The sequence below is a fragment of the Chaetomium fimeti genome (assembly GCF_033439085.1).
Source record: "Chaetomium fimeti strain CBS 168.71 chromosome Unknown B0H64scaffold_2, whole genome shotgun sequence".
Classification (NCBI taxonomy): domain Eukaryota; kingdom Fungi; phylum Ascomycota; class Sordariomycetes; order Sordariales; family Chaetomiaceae; genus Chaetomium; species Chaetomium fimeti.
Window position 1 is genome coordinate 4508308 of NW_026944330.1, and position 17984 is coordinate 4526291.

Here is a 17984-nt window from a genome sequence, read left to right on the forward strand (position 1 = left end):
ACTTTGTGGTCCAAACAACCCCATCCAACACACCGATCTTAGTATCTTACATGTACAGAACACCCCTCACAGAGGTCACAACACAACCTAAGCCCCCTTCCCACCACTCCGAGTCCCCATCCCCATCTCCCGCACAACACGCTCCACCTCCTCACTAATATCATTCTCCCCCCCACAATGCCGACACCTCGCCATCCTCCCCCCCACACCCCCATCACGACCACTCCCCACCCCCCTCACCCCCCCTGCCGCCGCCAGCGCAGGGTTATACCGCCTGTCCTCCCCCGCCCGCTGTCCCTCTTGATGCTGTTGCTGTTGCTGTTGCTGATGCTGCTGCTGCCCCTCCTGCTGCACAGGCGCGGGGTGGGTGGAGGCGGTGTATGCGTCGGGCATCACCTCGGGGCTCATGTGCTGCTGCTGCTGCGGCGGCGGTACGGTGGTGTCGGGGTGGGCGTAGCTGTAGCTGGTGATGCCGGGGACGGATTCCTGGCTGGCGTTGGGGTGGGCGCGCTCGTGCCGGAGGTGGGAGGGGATGGGCGCGCCGCTGGGGAAGGTGTGTTGTTGTTGTTGCTGCTGAGATGTGGGGGTGGGGTCGTGGTGGGTGGTTGATGTGGTTTGGGGCGGCTGGCTGGCACGGTTGACTCCGGATGCGGTGCCCGAGGCGAGGGTGTTGTATTGCCCGTGTTCGTGCTGGTTGTCGCTGGACATGGCCGTGTCGGTGGTGTGGGTGCTGTGCCGAGGCGACTTGGGCTTGACCTTCACGCCGGAGATTGTCCCCGAGGGCAGCACGTTATACTCTGTGGATTCTCCCTTATCTCTGGAACCACCCGTCGTGGTGTTGCCGTCTCCGGTCTGGGTTCCAGGGACGGAAGAGTCTCGGTTGATGCCGGAGGGGACACCGGATGCCAGGGTGTTGTAGTGGCCTGGCTCTTGCGTAACTCTGCCGCCGCTGCGGTCCTGGGCTCCTCCTTCCACTGGAGGCTTACCAGAAGAACCGAGGACGTTGTAGCCACCGGGTTCGCTTGATACCACGTTTTGACGAGTGGTTTCGGGGTGAGCAGAGTTGATACCCGACGCTGTCCCAGATGCGAGGGTGTGATAATTTCTGGGCTCGTTCGTCATGGCGCCCTTGGTGGCGGGTTGTGCTCCATGGCTTATGCCGGACGGGGTGCCTGTTGCCAGCACATTGTAATTGCCGGGTTGCTGCTCATTTTCCGGAGGCGGCATTGGAGGCTCTCTCGGATGCTCAAAAGGGGTCGAGACCTCCCCAACCTGATGCAGTGTTTCTCCAGCAGGCCCGGTTCCGCCGCTATCAACAGACTTTGAAACCAGGGTTGGGTTCGTGGTATCCTTGGGATTCTCGCTAGTGCTCTTCTTTTTTCGGTGATGGAGGAAACCGAAAGCGCCCGCTCCCGCCGCTGCGCCGGCCGCGGCCATCTCTTTACCATGACTGGACTGCTCTTCGGGATCGGCTTTAGCGGAGGATGGCGACCGTCTGCGACCCATGGCCGATTCGCCCTTGCTGAGTTTGCGCAAGCGGTTCGGGGAGTTGACTGTGGTCGTATCCTCTTTGGCAACCTCAGTGCGGTCGCCGGGAGACTTTCTGTGGGCATCCTCCTTTCCTTCATCCTTGTTACGGTGGAAAATGCCGAGGATTCTGTGCTTCTTCTCGCCTTTTGGTGATTCGTCATCGTGACTCGTGGGTTTCTCGGCCGGAGATCTTTGTTGGGACGGCTGTCCTTTTCCTGTCACGGGCGCTCCGGCGGCTTGGTGTGTGTTGTCGAGGTTGGGGGCGGTGCACTGCCTCGGATCCTGATCCGGCGGGTTGCTTCTCCCCCGCTGCTGCCCAAGATACCCAGCTGCAGCTGCAGCTGGGCCGGCGCCAAGGCCGGCAGCACCGGCGGCGGCACCGTACCTTGATGGCGATGTCGACTTGCGTTGGTCGTTGCTGCCATCGGTTGTGGCTCCTACGAGCGGGAAGGCTCGCGGAGCCGCAGACTCGGCGTTTCCTGAGGTACGGGACTGCTCAGCGTCTCGGGAGGCAGCTTCTGCTGGCAAAACGGCGCCGCGAACAGCTGTTTCCGGCAGTAAGATGGGCTGGCGGATGGCCTTTTGTCTTTCCTCGGGGATATCCGGCAGAGGAGCAGCAAGCATGGTGTCATCGGTAGGACCGACAACACCAGCCATGTTGTTCTTGTTGTCGACACCACGAGGCTGGTTATGGTGTGTAGCCTCTTGGTCCTGGCTCCCGTGGCCAGTTACGGTGTTGTAAACACCGCCCCGAGGATAGTTGGCGACATGTCCGGCGATGACGGACCTGTCTGATGACGTCGACGTCGGAGGCAAGTGATGATGCTGTTCGTGATCGTCCGTAGCACTTCCGTGACCAGATACGGTGTTGTGAACGGCTCCGTTGGCACCACTTGGAAGGTTTCCCCAGTACGGGGCACCATCGCCGGATGTTTTATGAGTCCGGCTTGTCGTATCGGACCCTCCAACGGGGTCGGGGCCGGCCATGCTCACGCCTCCCATCATAGCAGCAGCCGAGAGTCCGCCCGCCTCCTCACGAGGGAGCGTGTCGCTTTCAGTATGTTGAGCGGGAGTCGTTCCAGTGTTGAGATCAGTCCCGGTTGGCTCCGGAGGGCCTGTGGGTTGGGCATAGTCCCGGACGTAGGTGCCGCCGCCGACTGCTTCGTCTGGGCCGTTCCAGTTTGGCTCCTCGTGCGTGGACGGTTCTATGGGCACCGAGCGGGTCATCCCAACGCCCGAATCGGTGTAACCGTGACCACGGGGGTCGGCGGGCTTGTGCAGCTTATTTCGCTGGCGCTGGTGTTGGTCTGACTGGACCGGTTGCTGCATGGTCTCTTCTGGTGTAGGAGGGATGGAGTCGGGATATGACCCTGGATAGGATCCGGGAATGGGTGCAGCCATGGCACCGTTATCGTGTTTGGGTAGGTGGTAGCGCTGAAAGGTGAAAAGGGGTGTTAGGACATGTGATGGTAGAAAGGGGTGTTGTAACTTGCGGATGATGTGACTAGGGGGGGGACGGCCGCCAACCCATTAATACCTAGAGGGGAACTACGAGACCAACAACAGCGTCATATCGGATCATCCCAAGGACGAACGACAACTGGGTCCCCGAGATGCGATGACTTCAGATGCCGAACCGGTGGTCCAAGAACGGCGGCTCTGACATCATCGTCCCGGCTGTCGCCCCGGATTGACCAATGATGTGCCAAGTTGGGCCGAACGGGGTTCAACTGACGTTGTTCTTGGCGTGCGAAGAAAGTCGCCGCTGGCTTGGAGACGAGATCGTCGCTGGGTGTTGAAGACCAGAGCTGAAATACGTTGCGTCAGTGACAATCAGGTCCAGAACAGGCAAGGTGGCCTTGAGTGTTCAGGGTGTGCTCATAAACTATATGTGCATGGATGAACAGGGGAAAAGGGGAAAGAAGCGATCATGCGCCTGATGTGGTGTGCCGGAGTTGTCAAAACACTGGACACAGACTGAGAGTTCCACTACGTTCCGGCGAACGTAAATTGCTACTTAGGGAGTTTTTGTGTTAACTCAACTTTTCTATAGACACAGAGCCTTGGTTATGGAAGCCATCCTGGATCCAATGCAATGCCCCTGAGCGTCAATGTGTCTGCGCACGTTTTTACTCCGGGAACTCCCACAATGTTGTGGAGTTTTGGCATACTCGAATGCACCGCGAATGACGATCTCGGTATAATATAACGAGGCCTGTACCGACGTACCCTTTTCATTAAGTAGGTAGGTTTCATATCATGAGACATGTCTTACTACCTCAAGCCCCATTCTTCCCCAGACGCACGCCAGTGACAACCACCCCCCCCTAACGGTAACCCCCTTCCCCCCAATGCAACCCCCAAACACCCAGCTACACCCACACACGAGAGCAACAAAACGCATCCCCACCCCCTCACTTCATATTCTCCAGCATATACTTCACGCCCGCAAACGCCTCCTCCCCACTGGGCACGATCTGCTCGGCGGGCAGGACGAAGCCGTACTCGCCCGTGTCGCGCAGCTCGACGGTGAAGACGTACTCGGCGCCCGTGACGTCGTTGACGTAGTCGACGCTGCTGCCCGAGGCCTTGTAGATGGTGGAGCAGATGGGCCCCGTGGTGAAGTCGAGGCCGTTGACGGCCTTGATGGCGGCGGCGGCGCCCTCGGCGAGGGACTGCAGCTCGTCGTTCTTGGGCGCCAGGGCCGTGCAGGAGTAGCCGTATGCTGGCAGTTTCTGTTAGTTCCATTTGTTCGGTTCTCGGTGCAACGCTGTCGGGGTTTTGCATGCTGGAAGGGGGGAAAGGGGTTGCTCACGGGTCATTAGCAGCTGCGAGTAGGCGTGCCAGTCGATAAAGAGCTTCACGCCCTGGTTCGCCTGGGTCGTCTTCAGCCACGCCGACAGCACGGCAGTCTCAGGGGCATCTCCCTCGGCTTCCCCCTTGAAGTCCTCTGCGCAGGGGTTGGTCGAGGCACCTCCGCTGGTATCCCACTTGTAGGGCCAGTTGCGGTTGATATCGTGGCCGATGCAGCTACTACCGGCAGAGGTTTGCCGGTTTTTGCGCCACATGCGGTCTGACTCCTGCGTGTAGATGAATCCTACAATGCCCCGTTGTTAGTTACAACGCATTCTGAGGTGGAGGAACAACACGATAGCATCGTCTTACCGTCAGGGTTGACCACCGGGAAGAAAACGAAGTCGTATTTGTCAAGGAAGCCCGCGACCTCGGCATCGTCGGAGTTGGTCAGCAGGTTAAAGGCGAGAAACTCGACGACCTGAGGCTAGGTTTTAGCAAGGGTGCCGAATTGATTCAGCACTTCGGCCTGTTGCCGTGGCAGCTCACCATGGTGGAGATCCATTCCCGCGCGTGGACGGTTCCGTGGAACACAACGGCGGGCTTGCCCTTGCCGGAACTGCCCCAGAAGTGAATGCCGGTGATGGCGTTACCCTTGAGCGACTCTCCAGCCGAAATCACCTCCGACTGGTTCGGATACTGGGCTTGGAGGTCCTCGAGGAACTGCAAGTGTTCGCTGTACTTGTGGTACGAGTCGAACCACGTAGCATTGGCGGACCCGACTGTTGGTGAAACGGTGAGCAGATGAGCGGAAAGATGGGATGGTTAATCATCCCCCGGCTATTAACGGGTGACAAACCAGCATAGGTACTGAATGTTGCTTCGTTGGCAATGGATGCACCCAAGTCGTTGTGCATGGTGACCGCCTTCATTCCGGCAATCTCGGCCTCAAAGGCACCGAGCACGGAGGGGGGGACCACAATGTCGGTGTTGGCATTGGCGCGGGGCTTCCCCATCCACGTTGCCAGGCCGAGTCTGTCGACCATGTCTTGGACCTTGGCGGCATCTTCCCCAACCGTTAGGCGAACGACCTTGTATCCATCATACGACTTTCTCTCCGACGACGGGACAGAGGCGGCTGACGCGAGGGCGAGAAGGCCGCTCGAAACAAGAAGGGAGTACCGCATGGTGAGAAGTGACGACGGAGTTTAGGTAGTTGGCTGGTCTCGGTCGGGGTTGGTAAGGGGTAAGGGGTACTAGTGTACGGTTCGTTGGATTGGGAACGTTGGGCCTTTTAACGACGATCTTACACAGCGCTATGGGAGTATTCATGTGCAAGCAATCTGTACTGTGGGTGAAGTCGGCGGTGTAGATCGGCGCCGAAATCAGGTCTCGATCGGCCATGTTTCCCTTGGCGGGTCTTTGGGCTCTTGTTTGTCCACTCTCGAGGATGACAAGGCATGCGAGCTTCCGTCTCAGGGAGGTGAGACGCCGTTGCGAGCCGTTGATTGGATTGCTGCGAGTTCCTGCAACCTTCCATCTGAGGGTTGATCGAAGGGCCTGATGTTCCAAGTTCATGCCACCAAGCCCCCCCCTCAAGCCCCCCTCAAGCCCCCACGCGCAAACTCGGCCGCACACCTTCCCAATAGGGGGTTGCTCCCGATTGCGAAGGGCAAGATTAGCGGGCCATGGCACGGGAGCTGCCGCATCGCATTCCATCTCCGCGATCGACTTGCCCAGGGGGGCAGCCCAGCTGTCCAACCTTCATGCGGCGCCGGTAGTTTGCCATGTGCCATCCTATCTTGGCCGCACCAATTGTTTATTTGTTACAGAAGTGGTCCTGCATTAACCGGGTTAGGGGTTTGGGGGTTTGTCGAAGCATTCCATCACCGCGCTACGTTCTGTGTAGGTTTACCAAGGCATAGCGACAATCTAGTCGGCGTACGGGGAGACATGAATGTTATAATCGACTCGACTCGAGGATAGGGTCATGGCGCTTGACGCTGTGGTGGTTTTCCCGAAGAATTGAATCAGGGCGTATGGGTACAATAATTAATACGAATGTTACTAAAGTAATCTTGTGAGACAGTAATTATTAAATTATTATGCAAACCAATGGCAAAAGCGGGGATAAGGACAGCGATGAAGAAAGACCGAGTGAAGTTGGTTGCTTTGGCCCAGGAGAGTGTACACAATTGAAGGTAATTTGGAGCGAGGAAATGCGGCGCAGAAATTTCGGAGCTGGATCCCGAAGATTGAACGGTGATTGCAACCGCCGAATCCAAGCACGTGGCCGCATTGTCGCCAGCTCAGCCGTCAATTTTCCCACTCATCATCAGCATTCTGGCCCTTCCTTCCCGCTTTCTCCTCGCCATTTACATAAACGCACCCCAACAAATTTGACTTCCAACATCACCGCAACTCAGAATGCCCCGTCCAAACTTCAACAAACCCTCATCAGAACCTCAACCAGAACCCCCCAAACGCAATGCACCCTCCACCCCCATCTACTCGGACGCGTCAAGCTCATACTGGCCCGCCGGCTGGAACTTTGACAAATTCAGTCGCGCGACAGACGAAGACCGCGCGTCCCTGCCCGAAGGCGAGCTAGAAAAGATGCAAGCTGGGTTGCGCGACGTGCTGGGAGATCGCGGCGTCGGAGCTCTCGCTATGTACCTGTATCGCGAGGAGCAAAAGCGCGCAAAGGAAACTGGGGCCAGGTCCGAAGCGGCGCCGTCTGGATCCGAATCGGCAAAGCCCGCGTCAACTCCGGATTGGCTACGGAATTGGAGGAGGCGGCATCGCGGACAGAAGTGGGGGTTTGTTGCGTTTCGGACGGTGCTGTATGGTGACGAGGAAGGGTGGGACGGGTATAAGAAGAGGCTGGACGGAATCGTGAGCATGGCGTTTGAGAGGGAGGGGGGCGGGTTGGAGGATTGGGAGCAGGCGAAAGACAACTTTGAGCTTCGGTGGATTGAAGATCCCGAGTTAGCTGGGGCGGATGCAATGGCGCTGAGGGGAAGGTACGAGGAGCTCGGAAAGGATCTGCCGGCCGGCTTGTCACAGTGTCTTTTTCTTTGCGCTTCCCAGGAGGCGGTCGACTCCGTCACGTCTCTTGATGAAGACGACCTGCCGACATTGGAATCGGTGCGCTGGCGACCCACGGCTCCGTTCCTGCTTGCCATCGCCGCGGATGCGAATCTCGGACTGGAGGAGGGCCACGAAGAGAGAGAGTGGTTCAAACCCGTATTTAAAGTCGCAGCGGAGACCATCATCGACGAGCTTTGGCCGCTCGTCGACTCGATTGGAATGCCGTTGAGGAGAATCACGCGACACGTCAAGGGCTCGAGCGAGCTTGGGCCCGAGGAAACAGCGGACGCGGGCGAGGAATTGGAAGACATCTGGTGGACCATGGCACCCTCACCCGAACGATTGAAGAAAAGACGGCGCGATATAGAGTAACTACAGGCTATTGAGTCGAGCACGATCACAACTCCATCTTCTCAGACAAACCCATCATCTTCCTCAACCGCGGAGAGTTTACGCCCGGCCAGCCTATTGCGACTCCACCACTCTCAGACTCGGGGCTCGCCGTTGCGAGAGGAGCAGACCCAGCCCCGCGCGGCCTCGCAATGACGCCTTCAGCATGAGAGTTGGAAAACGCAGCCGTAGCGCGCGCCGCAATCGAGGCAGCGCCGTTCACGCAATACGCCACGTCCAGCTGGAGGTTCGAGCAATCGTTTGCCAGTGACTTTTTGGGCCGTCAGTCGCCTTCCGGCGTTACTGGAGATCGGGAAAAGAATAACATACCGGGTTCCACCCCTGAAGCTGCTCGAAACTGATGCCAAATTGATCTTGGACCTTGGCACAATAATCGCCCGACTGTATGACATACCACTCGTAACAGTCCTCAGTTGTTCCTGGGGGCGTTGCGGTCGGCGCTGGTACCACTGTTGACGTTGCCGTCGTGTTCCAGTCCTGCGTGGGAAGAACACAGTAATACGCCCCAGCCAAGAGGTTAGTGCAAGCAGCGTCGACCTTGTCGATGGAGTGAGTCTAGGTCCTTTCCAAGTGTTTGAGACGGTTCTAAACGTGACTGACCTGTGGGTTCATGGCGAGAAACAGGTCCAGACCAACGGTTTGGTTAACGGCAACGAGTTCACAGTAGTCACCCTGAAGATTAACGTCAGCTTCTCGGATTCTCCACACTAGCGATACGGCACGCAGGCTGAACTTACCAGCTGTACTTGGTAGTACTTCCCGCACTTTGTTGTCGTCCCACTCGCAACCGGCGCCGGTCTTTCTGCTGTAGTTGTAGCATACAACGCCGTCTTTGTTGCAGTTGCCCCGGGGACGGTGGTGAAGTTCTGGACACCGCCGGGCGGTCCAACGCAGATGTTGTGGCCGGCGATCAGATTTGTGCAGACATTATTGATGGTCGGGTTCCAGGCGATAATCTGTTGGTATGAGGTCAAGAAGTTTTCTGCGATGGCGATGCACGTATCCCCGCTCTGCACAACATAGTCGTCACAGATCGGAGGAAGACAGAGAGCCTGGCCAGCAAAGATGTTGGTGCAATCCATCCGCAGACTGTTCAGCGTGATGAGGGCTCCTGTGGAGACGCCGTTGTTCTTGGAGATGTCGATACAGTTGTCTCCACTAGCAATCTCATACGTCCTTCCGCCGACGCAAACAGCAGTTGGATAGCCGGATGGTGCATAATTGCCGAGGGAAGTCACGTTGGTTTCGAGCGTTTGGGTGGCCGTGGGCAAGCTCAACCCGCATTGAGCCTGGATTGCCGCCCACGCTTCTGCCATGTCGGTATCATAGTTGGAGTAAGGGGTCGACTGCTGGTGCTCGAAGAGATTCACGACGCACTCGGAACACAGGGACTCCGTTGAATACCCTCCGAGAAGATCAGCCGGGCTGGTTGCATCTCCAAGAACCCTCTCAAGGAATTCTACCTCTGTCAGCTAGGTCCACGGACCAGCAGCCTCGTTCCTCGGATACTCACGAGTACAATATTCGCCAGTGGCTGAGTCCTTGAGACATGTTTGTTTCTGCACCGAGTTTACCGCATCGACCCAATACGTGGCAGGGTACCCATCCCTTGGCTGGTTGTCGTTGGCACACGCCGTCACGACATCGCTTCGATAGGTGACAAGTGCTGTGGGACACTCGGGCCTGCAAAGGACATCCATCACAGTCTCATTCTTGAGCGTGTAGTAGTGTTCGCCGCCAACCAAGTTCAAGAGTTCCCGGGGACATTCCCACACCGGCGCCGTCAATGCTTGGTTGCATGCTGCTGAGAGGCCGGGAAACTGAGTTGAAGATTGGTTTGCGAAGAAAAAGAACTGGACACGGGAGTTAGTGAGTTTCTTGCCCCTTTCAGAAGGAACTTGGAAGTATCTCACGCTGGGATCCGCAGCAGACGCCAAAGGCAATGCTGCTGCCAACAAGAGTTTGAAGGCCATGATGAGCGCAACTTGCCACAAGACTTGCACGCCCAGCTTCTGGACTTGTGGGCGATTGTATTTACAGGCGAGGCCCCTAGAAAAGATAGTCTCGACCTCGATTCTAGATGGCTACTGAATCTAATCTCGGGTAGCTAATCCTGGAGCAGAGCTAGGTAAAGACGGCACAAGAAGTGGCGTACACTAGTTATGCGGGTTTAGCGCTTTGCCTATATTGCATGCACGCCGGCTCCATCGATGACACGTCAAAGGTCACACATCGTACACTCACTCACGACCCGGGAAATGAGCTCTACCGGAATGAGCGTTACTTGGGTTACTTTATCGGTTGCTGGAGAGCCCACAGCTGTACGGGTCCCACCACACCATGACCACACTCGAACCTAGACTTGAATCCTCCCTCGGTCGTACACGGCCGCTAGCGGAGTTAGCTGCCTTCGAATCCGTATACCCGGAGACCTCATTTCCACGTTCTCGCCGCTCCCACGTTGAGCCGCGGAAATCCAAAAAGCGGGAAAACTAGAGGGTTGCAATATGAGCTGGCTGCATCCTAGAGGACCTAGAGAATGTCGAGTTCCACGCTATGAGGCTGGAATCACGCGCTAGTTGTGATTCGATATCACATTAATCATGAGCGAACTGAAAATAGCACTGAGGGCATCAATGCGAGATGAGACAACGAAGGAAGCGCGGAATAGGGGTCAAACCACAATACGACCACACACGGAGAGAAGCGAAATGATTCTTCAGTATCTTCGACCCCCCCAGAGGTCGAGATTCGGGACACACAAAAGGTGTCTCTTGGAGCACCCAAGGTCGGTTCACATATCCAGCACCGAGGCAGAGCAAGCCTTCCTTGAGCCACTATGTTCTTCTTCACAGCAGTTTTGCTGTTCTTTTGTCTACTCTTCAACGTCAACCCCGCAGTTTCGCAACAGGATTATTCCTGTTCCCCTACGAAGCCATGCAAACTCGGTTGCTGTGGTACCAACAATGTGAACATACCCTCCTACCTAATGGTATGAATGAGACTCGCTAACAGTGGCAGGTCTGCGGCATGGGCCCGGCCTATTGCGCGCCGGGGAACTGCACGTCCACCTGCGATGCAAAGAGTGAATGTGATCCCGGTTGGGGCGCCGAATGGAGCCAGCGGTCGAAGTGCCCCCTGAACGTCTGCTGTAGCGAGTTCGGCTTCGTGAGTTTACGTGTCTCCTGGCTGACTAGCCTCCTATTGTGAGATGTCTAACGAACCAAAACATAGTGTGGTACGACTGAGGACTTTTGTGGCGATAACAAGGTCAAGGCACCAAGTTGTCCTGATGGGACAAGCGCGAACAGCAAGCTCATTGGGTATTATGAGGGATGGTCGACAACCAAGGCCTGTAATGGCAGTAAGTTGACCACTTTATGTCACCTATGAGAATGACGGCGCTGATGAGTCGGTAGTGAACCCCGAGTCTTTGCTGTTCACGGCATACACCCATCTCAACTATGCCTTTGCTTTCATCGATCCAAATACGTACAAGATTGCCAACATGCAAGACTCGGATGAGAAGTACATGCCCCGTCTGACTGCGCTAAAGAACTACAATCCGGGGTTGGAAGTCTGGGTGAGTTTGACCGTAACTTAGTATCTTAGAGTAACTGTGCTAACAGGTTCGCAGATCGCTGTCGGAGGCTGGAGCATGAACGACCCCGACCAGCCAACCAAGCGGACCTTCTCCGAACTCGCTGCCTCGACGGCGCACCAAGACGTGTTTTTTGCCTCCTTGCTTTCATTCATGGACAAGTACGGGTTCGATGGAGTGGATATCGACTGGGAGTATCCGTATGCCTCACCAAGGCCCGCACTGCTATTGCTGTTCTTGGCTGACCATGTTTTAGAGTCGCAGAAGAGCGCTCGGGTGCCCCCGAGGACTACGACAACTTCGTCACTTTCCTCAAACGCCTACGTGCTGTTCTTGGGTCCAAAGGCCTTACCATTACCCTCCCAGCATCGTACTGGTACCTCCAACACTTCAACCTTAAGGAGATGGAGCCCGTACTCGACTGGTTCAACATAATGAGCTACGACCTACACGGCACATGGGACGGCACCAACCCTTATCTCGGTCCCTACATCAACTCGCATACCAATCTCACCGAGATTGATCTTGCCCTTGAACTTCTTTGGCGCAACGATATCGATTCCAAAAAGGTGGTCATGGGGATGGGCTTCTACGGCCGGAGCTTCACCCTAACCGATCCCAACTGCCGTACGGCAGGCTGTGGTTTCAGTGCTGGCGGCAACCCCGGCCGTTGTTCCGCATCGGCCGGTACATTGATGTTCTCGGAGATCCAGGAGATCATTGACAGCGGCGACGCCGAGGTTACCACCGACGAAAAGGCAGCCGTCAAGATCGTCACCTGGGGCGGCAACCAATGGGTGTCCTACGACGACGAGAGCACCCTGAAGACCAAGGTTGACTATGCCAATGAGAAATGCCTCGGAGGAACCATGGTCTGGGCTGCGTCAACGGATGACCACAAAGGCACCGCCATCCGCGCGCTGGCGAAGGCCGCTGGCCGAACCGATCTCTCCCAGCCCCCGGCTCTTGCGTCCAAGGCGAACATCGACCCGAGCCAGTGTGTCTGGGGCGAGTGCGGCGCCTCTTGCCCGTCCGGTTTGGTCCCCGTCGAAAGTTCGGGGAGCAATGCCAGTCCCTTGGGCATCGAGCTCGGGTGCAACCAGGGCAAGAGGAACTTCTGCTGCCCTTCCAAGAATCCACCGACGTGCACCTGGAAGGGAAGTCCCAAGTTTTGCGGCATGTTGGCCAGTAACCGCTGCAACGACCAGGAGATTGAGATCTCGGCAAGCACAGATGGTTGTTGGACGGGACACAAGTCACTTTGCTGTACCAAGACCGACACGACGACAAATTTGGACTCTTGCGAGTGGCTGGGCGCTGCCCCTATCTGCGCGGCTGGTGCGGGCATTGGGTCCATCCTGGGCCTTTTTACGACCCCAGTTGCGGCGGCGTTTTCGTTCATGTCGTATGGGTGCCCGGACAGCGATAAGCCGAATGAGCTTACCAAGGGCAAGGCGGGACAGGGTGGACAGCAGTCGTGCACGATCAATGGTGGTTTCAAGAGTTACTGCTGCAAGGACCCTACTCCTTGGGAGAACTGCAAGTGGTGAGTTGGCCGTTTACATTCCTCGTGCCGTTAGCCCTTTGAGGTGGTCTTATTAACTAATAGAATTACAGGAGAGCCGGAAACACCGTCTGGGTGCAGTGGGAGAAGATATTGGCTGGGCCCATTGGCAACTTGTTCTTCGACTTCTCAACCGACTGCAAGACAGGATGCGAGCCTGGAGAAGTCACAGTTGCCACGGATGGATTTGGCTGTCGGTCCGGCACATACTCATATTTCTGCTGCGCAGATCCCAACAAGCCTGCGACGCCGGATCTTCCTGAGATCGAGCTATGCCCGGGACCAGTCAGCTTGCCAGGTCAAAGCAGGACCCCTGAGCCTGGGACCGACCTGGACAACGTTTGGGAGGAAGGAGATTTATATGATGACACCTGCAGCCTTCCGCCGCCTCAACTGCGCAAGCGCCTCATCAGAGCCGCTCGTCCCCATCTTATGGGGTTCGACAGCAATGAAACAGAAACTGAGCTGAGAGCGAGATCTGCTAACGATGGCATCCACCACCCGAGCCTGGGAGCCATTGAAATCCCCAACATCTTCGACCGTGGTTTGATGAAGCGCGGCGCCCGAGATCACTTCATGAAACTATGCGGTCCCAACGGACAACAAGGAGGCATCTGGGTCCAGAACTACCCGCCCTCAACCTCCATCATCCGCTCAACTGTCCGCGCTTTCACGGCCGCCAGACGTGGCGTCTGCGCTCTCGCCGGCATCACGGCTCTCACTACGCTCGACCCCCAAGCCAACTGGGTGACAGAACATGTGTTCGAGAAGCAAGAGTTCCGCGACGCAATCGAGTGGATGGCCGACGGCCACGCACCAGGCGGCCAAACTCTGACTGCCGGCGCGGCTCCTTTCGCCGGTGTCTTTGACACGAACGGCATCTTCCAAGATCCCTGGCCATCCGCCAACTTCCCCAGTCTCACCACTGTTCGCGGCTGGGCCGGCAACATTAACGACGCCTTTACCGGCCTCCTTGGCCGCACAACCGACGTGGGCCTCAACAACGCCAATATCGTCAACCTTCAGGTCTGTGATGCCGACTACAATCTGTATAAGGAACACATTGTTGCGGGAGCGAATTTCATCAGCCGTGCCAACTATGATGGATACACTGATCCGTTCGACCGTATCGGTATCCTGACTGACACCATCGACACCTTTGCATACCGGGGTCACCAGGCTGTTGTGCAGTCGTATTCACAGACATACACGGCCCTGGCCCAGTTGTGGGGTGACTTTGGCAGGTATGCGGCGACCAAAGGGATCCAGTATGACTTTGCAGGTGCGTTTAAGGAGGTGATTCCGGCCAACTTGGAGAGTCAGGTTGCGTCAGCGAGGACGCTGTTTGGGACGTATCTCGATGAAGAGATTGCGTTTTGGGGATCCAATGCTGCGAGGACGACGTACACGCCGACGATCGTGGCGGATATGGTGCAAAGGCTGGCTGGCTGGAAGACGAACTTGAATACTCTCATTTCGTTGCCTATCAACCAGATGACGCCCTAGGTTGGTGTTGGCTGGCGGATACGGAGATAGAAATGCGAGGCCTTTTTGGAGCCAAGAAGAATCATACATTTGTGAGGCCGTGGACGGCCCCCTGCACTGAGTGCCCGCTGCGGTAAGATCGCTAAACTTATTCCTCCGTCGGCCGAGTTTTCCATGTTTGCCCGAGCTTGCCAGGAACGGAAGGTGATACAACCACCATCCTCGCCAGTGCCTCGTTTCCCTCGCGTGGTCGTGGCCGAGATCCAACCATCAACCCGGACGCGCAATACATACCACTCGCGGACGAGCCAAGATGGAATTATGCATGGACCAAGCCCACACCCAACATACAGAGACGGTCCAATACGCTTCGTCTATGACGCATCCAGTACCGTCCCGGCAAAGGTGATGCGGAGAGCCGTCAACCCATGCTGAAATTGTGGCTTTCGCGCTGCGGCTGAGACGGAGACGCCGCCAGTCAGCGGTCAACTTTGAACCGCTCTTGGGATAAATATTGCGCCGAGTCCCAGTCAGTTGCCGTGAGCACACGTTGTGTCAGGACAGCCTTGCCCCTATTCTCCCATCTTTAATACACTCTTTATTGGGCACCATGCTACCCTTTTCGCTCGCCTTGTTCGCCATATACGCGGCTGCCGAATTCACACCGTCTGTTCGGTCCGGCCACGGCAACAATGGGGATCTGACCTGCAAGGCCGTGCCCGGAACGCCCGAGTGGCCACCACAACACAGCTGGGCCCATCTCAATGAGACAGTGGCCGGTAGACTACTCCAACCGCCTCCTCCGGGAGCCATCTGTCATCCGGAGCATGCCTCCTACAATGCTACCACGTGTCCCGCCCTCCGCGCAGCCTGGTCAACGTACGAGTTCCACCAGGCCGACCCGATCTCCATGGACGGGAATCAATGGACGAATGACTCCTGCCTTCCGCAAGAAGGTGCTCCTTGCAGTGGCGCCGGGTACCCTGTATTCGTTATCAACGCAACAACAGCCCACCATGTCCAGCAGGGTGTCAAATTTGGTAACATGAAGACCATCTGCTGTTTCTCACTTGGTTCCATTACAAGGGATGTTACTAACAAAACACTCTGTTGCATATTAGCCAAAAAACACAACGTCAGACTAGTTGTTAAGAGTTCCGGTCATGACTTCCTCGGCCGTTCAAATGCCCCCAATACCCTATCTATTTGGACACGTAACCTGAGAGGGGTCAAAGTGCACGACTCCTTCCGACCTAGCTGTTGCAAAGCGGGCGTTAATGCAACCGCACATGCGGTTACAGCTGGCGCCGGTATGCAGATGTGGGATCTCTACAGCGCGCTCGACCCCCTGAACCTGACCATTGTCGGCGGTGGAGGAAAGACTGTGTCACTAGGTGGCTACTTGACTGGTGGGGGTCACAGTTTGCTCTCGTCGTGGTACGGCCTGGCTGCAGATCAGGTCCTCGAAATGGAGCTGGTAACCCCCAATGGAGAGATCGTGATTGCCAACGAGTGCAAGAACAAAGACCTGTTCTGGGCCATGCGCGGCGTAAGTTCTTTTCCTCTCTTCTGCGGGCTTTCCCTCAGGGTCAGATGCACAACTAACATCTTCATTTCGCTTCAAAAAGGGTGGTGGCTCGACCTTCGGCATCATGACCTCGGTCACAATGAAGACTATCCCTACTCCCAAACTCGAGTACCTTACCCTTACAATGCTTACCCAGAACATCTCCAGCCCACGCCCTATCTACGAGGCCGCCGCCTACGTCCTTAGCAAATTTCCCTCGATGAGCGATCAGGGCCTGGCAAGCTACACCTTCTTCTTCCCGCCCACCCGCGATCCCTTGGGCGGTACCGACACTATCTTGGGGGCTCTGGTTACCGGCGCCACTCTCCAGAACAGTTCCCCGGAGGAGATGCACCGGCTATGGGACCCTGTGATAGCACACGTCAACCGCACGTGGCCCGGTGTCTTCAGCATAGCCTACCAGCCCAAGACGTACCCGTCACTGCTTGCGTGGTTCCGGGAGAACTACGACACAAGCCAGGCTGGGCTCAACATCTATTCGGGCTCGAGACTGCTGGACAAGGCCGCGCTGACAGGAAACATCACCGAGAGTGCTATTGCCTATGGGAAGTTCGTTAATGGCACCATTGGTATCGCACATTTGGTTTCTGGAAAGGGTGTGCATAACGCCCGGCCCAGAGGTGGCGGAAATGCCGTGCTACCTGCCTGGAGAAACTCTTATGTTCATTTGAGTGAGTCACTGACCGGGCTACGATACCACAAACAAACCCGGACTTGAACTGACTGGAACTTACAGCGACTAGTACGAGTGTTCCGCCGTTAGACCCTGCAGCTGCGATGACCGTGCGGAAGCAGATAAAAGAACGTGTGGATGCCTTGAGGAAACTGGCACCTAACACGGGGGCATACATCAACGAGGTGAGCATGTTTCTGTCTTTATGTCCTCTAGCATCTTTAGTGACACGACACAATACAGGCAAATTTTGAAGAACCGAACTTTCAACACGAGTTTTGGGGTTCCAACTACGAACGACTGTACGTATCCATGCCGTGGATACCTGTATGCTCCAAGCTTCGAGCCCAGCTAACAGGAAGTTATGCAGACTGCGTATCAAGCGAACCATGGACCCAGAAGATGTCCTCTGGTGCACTCCTTGCGTAGGCAACGAGCGCTGGGAGCAGGTAGGAGACCGTCTGTGCCGTATCAACGGAGCGTAATAGTGCACTCTTTGTGGGTATGCCGGTAGTCATGGGCCTCCCTTCCTTCATATGGGCTTGGAGACCAGAACAACGTGTTTCCCGTGTGCCCGCGTACTGCATGAAGCCGTGGGCGCCAGTCTTGTTATTGTATTCCAAAAAGCTGCCAGGGGATGGGTTCCCACTGCGTGGGTCGTACGCATTAATTCGATTTCCCTGACTCGGTTTTCCCAGAACGGAATGACAGCTCCTCGCTCTTCCCCGGGGCGCGTGGACCCCACGGGGCCGACAACCAAGCCCGTGGACGTGCTAAACAAGGATGACGTCAAGCTCAACGCATTCAAACTCAGTCATGATCTGTTCGTTGGACGTGAGCCTCCCGGCAGCCACGGATATCTCGCAACGTTCGACTGAATCCAAGGCTATATCGAATTTAACCGTGTGTTCCTTTGTGTCGGTGGAGAGGAGAAGTTTCGCCCTGAATATCCGGACAGCAAAGACCCAAGCTCACTCGGCGAGACTCGACGACAAAGGGAGGGGCGGTCCCTGGCGTTGCGGGCCAAGTCGAGTCATGGCTCGGCGCTTGATAGGCGGCGCAGGGGACAGGGAGTGCCCTCGCTCCACTCAGCCCATCCACAAAATGACCGAATCGGCGCCGTCCGGATATCTCGGGAGCCCGTCGACTGCCGGCACTTGCCACTTGGCGGCTGTTCTTGATTCGCCGTTTTGTGCTTGGTCTTCAAGAAAAAGTGCTTGTTTTTGATGGGAAAGACGGCGGCTTATGA

General features: G+C 56.5%; 6 protein-coding genes across 6 annotated transcripts; 3 read left to right on the top strand and 3 right to left on the bottom strand.

Moving 5' to 3' along the window:
- Positions 1–87: 87 nt before the first annotated feature.
- Positions 88–2859, bottom strand: B0H64DRAFT_317960 (uncharacterized protein; the record flags this gene model as incomplete). Its single annotated transcript, XM_062800361.1, has 2 exons — positions 88–570; positions 643–2859. 2 exons carry the CDS (start codon positions 2857–2859, stop codon positions 88–90), a joined length of 2700 nt encoding a protein of 899 aa, XP_062663097.1.
- Positions 2860–3895: 1036 nt separating this feature from the next.
- Positions 3896–5876, bottom strand: B0H64DRAFT_337652 (carboxypeptidase). Its single transcript, XM_062801164.1, has 5 exons — positions 5183–5876; positions 4873–5105; positions 4696–4804; positions 4346–4627; positions 3896–4255 (listed from the first exon to the last, which is right to left on the bottom strand). The coding sequence occupies exons 1-5, from the start codon at positions 5508–5510 to the stop codon at positions 3945–3947; spliced, it is 1263 nt and encodes a 420-aa protein (XP_062663098.1). The 5' UTR covers positions 5511–5876; the 3' UTR covers positions 3896–3944.
- Positions 5877–6530: 654 nt separating this feature from the next.
- Positions 6531–8075, top strand: B0H64DRAFT_102378 (uncharacterized protein). Its single transcript, XM_062797671.1, has one exon. It carries the CDS (start codon positions 6751–6753, stop codon positions 7783–7785), a length of 1035 nt encoding a protein of 344 aa, XP_062663099.1. The 5' UTR covers positions 6531–6750; the 3' UTR covers positions 7786–8075.
- B0H64DRAFT_422975 (uncharacterized protein) lies at positions 7811–10267 on the bottom strand (the record flags this gene model as incomplete). Its single annotated transcript, XM_062805590.1, has 5 exons — positions 9338–10267; positions 8562–9283; positions 8425–8496; positions 8134–8361; positions 7811–8074 (listed from the first exon to the last, which is right to left on the bottom strand). The coding sequence occupies exons 1-5, from the start codon at positions 9795–9797 to the stop codon at positions 7811–7813; spliced, it is 1746 nt and encodes a 581-aa protein (XP_062663100.1). The 5' UTR covers positions 9798–10267.
- A 396-nt stretch (positions 10268–10663) lies between these two features.
- B0H64DRAFT_422976 (chitinase) lies at positions 10664–14689 on the top strand (the record flags this gene model as incomplete). Its single annotated transcript, XM_062805591.1, has 7 exons — positions 10664–10792; positions 10846–10992; positions 11059–11188; positions 11244–11407; positions 11462–11625; positions 11682–12971; positions 13043–14689. The coding sequence occupies 7 exons, from the start codon at positions 10664–10666 to the stop codon at positions 14493–14495; spliced, it is 3477 nt and encodes a 1158-aa protein (XP_062663101.1). The 3' UTR covers positions 14496–14689.
- Positions 14690–14701: 12 nt separating this feature from the next.
- Positions 14702–17574, top strand: B0H64DRAFT_389082 (uncharacterized protein). Its single transcript, XM_062803307.1, has 6 exons — positions 14702–15514; positions 15596–16023; positions 16103–16733; positions 16799–16920; positions 16979–17037; positions 17106–17574. Exons 1-6 carry the CDS (start codon positions 15085–15087, stop codon positions 17218–17220), a joined length of 1785 nt encoding a protein of 594 aa, XP_062663102.1. The 5' UTR covers positions 14702–15084; the 3' UTR covers positions 17221–17574.
- The last annotated feature ends 410 nt before the right edge of the window (positions 17575–17984 follow it).

What these genes read in the sequence shown, in the direction of transcription:
- B0H64DRAFT_102378 (XM_062797671.1), top strand. Translation starts at nt 6,751, where the DNA reads ATGCCCCGTCCAAACTTCAACAAACCCTCATCAGAACCTCAACCAGAA.
- B0H64DRAFT_337652 (XM_062801164.1), bottom strand. Translation starts at nt 5,510, where the DNA reads ATGCGGTACTCCCTTCTTGTTTCGAGCGGCCTTCTCGCCCTCGCGTCA. An exon ending in AACATTCAGTACCTATGCTG is followed by an intron (nt 5,106 to 5,182) that starts GTTTGTCACCCG and finishes TTTCACCAACAG; the next exon opens with TCGGGTCCGCCAATGCTACG. An exon ending in GGGAATGGATCTCCACCATG is followed by an intron (nt 4,805 to 4,872) that starts GTGAGCTGCCAC and finishes ACCTAGCCTCAG; the next exon opens with GTCGTCGAGTTTCTCGCCTT.
- B0H64DRAFT_389082 (XM_062803307.1), top strand. Translation starts at nt 15,085, where the DNA reads ATGCTACCCTTTTCGCTCGCCTTGTTCGCCATATACGCGGCTGCCGAA. An exon ending in CGGGGGCATACATCAACGAG is followed by an intron (nt 16,921 to 16,978) that starts GTGAGCATGTTT and finishes GACACAATACAG; the next exon opens with GCAAATTTTGAAGAACCGAA. An exon ending in GGTTCCAACTACGAACGACT is followed by an intron (nt 17,038 to 17,105) that starts GTACGTATCCAT and finishes GAAGTTATGCAG; the next exon opens with ACTGCGTATCAAGCGAACCA.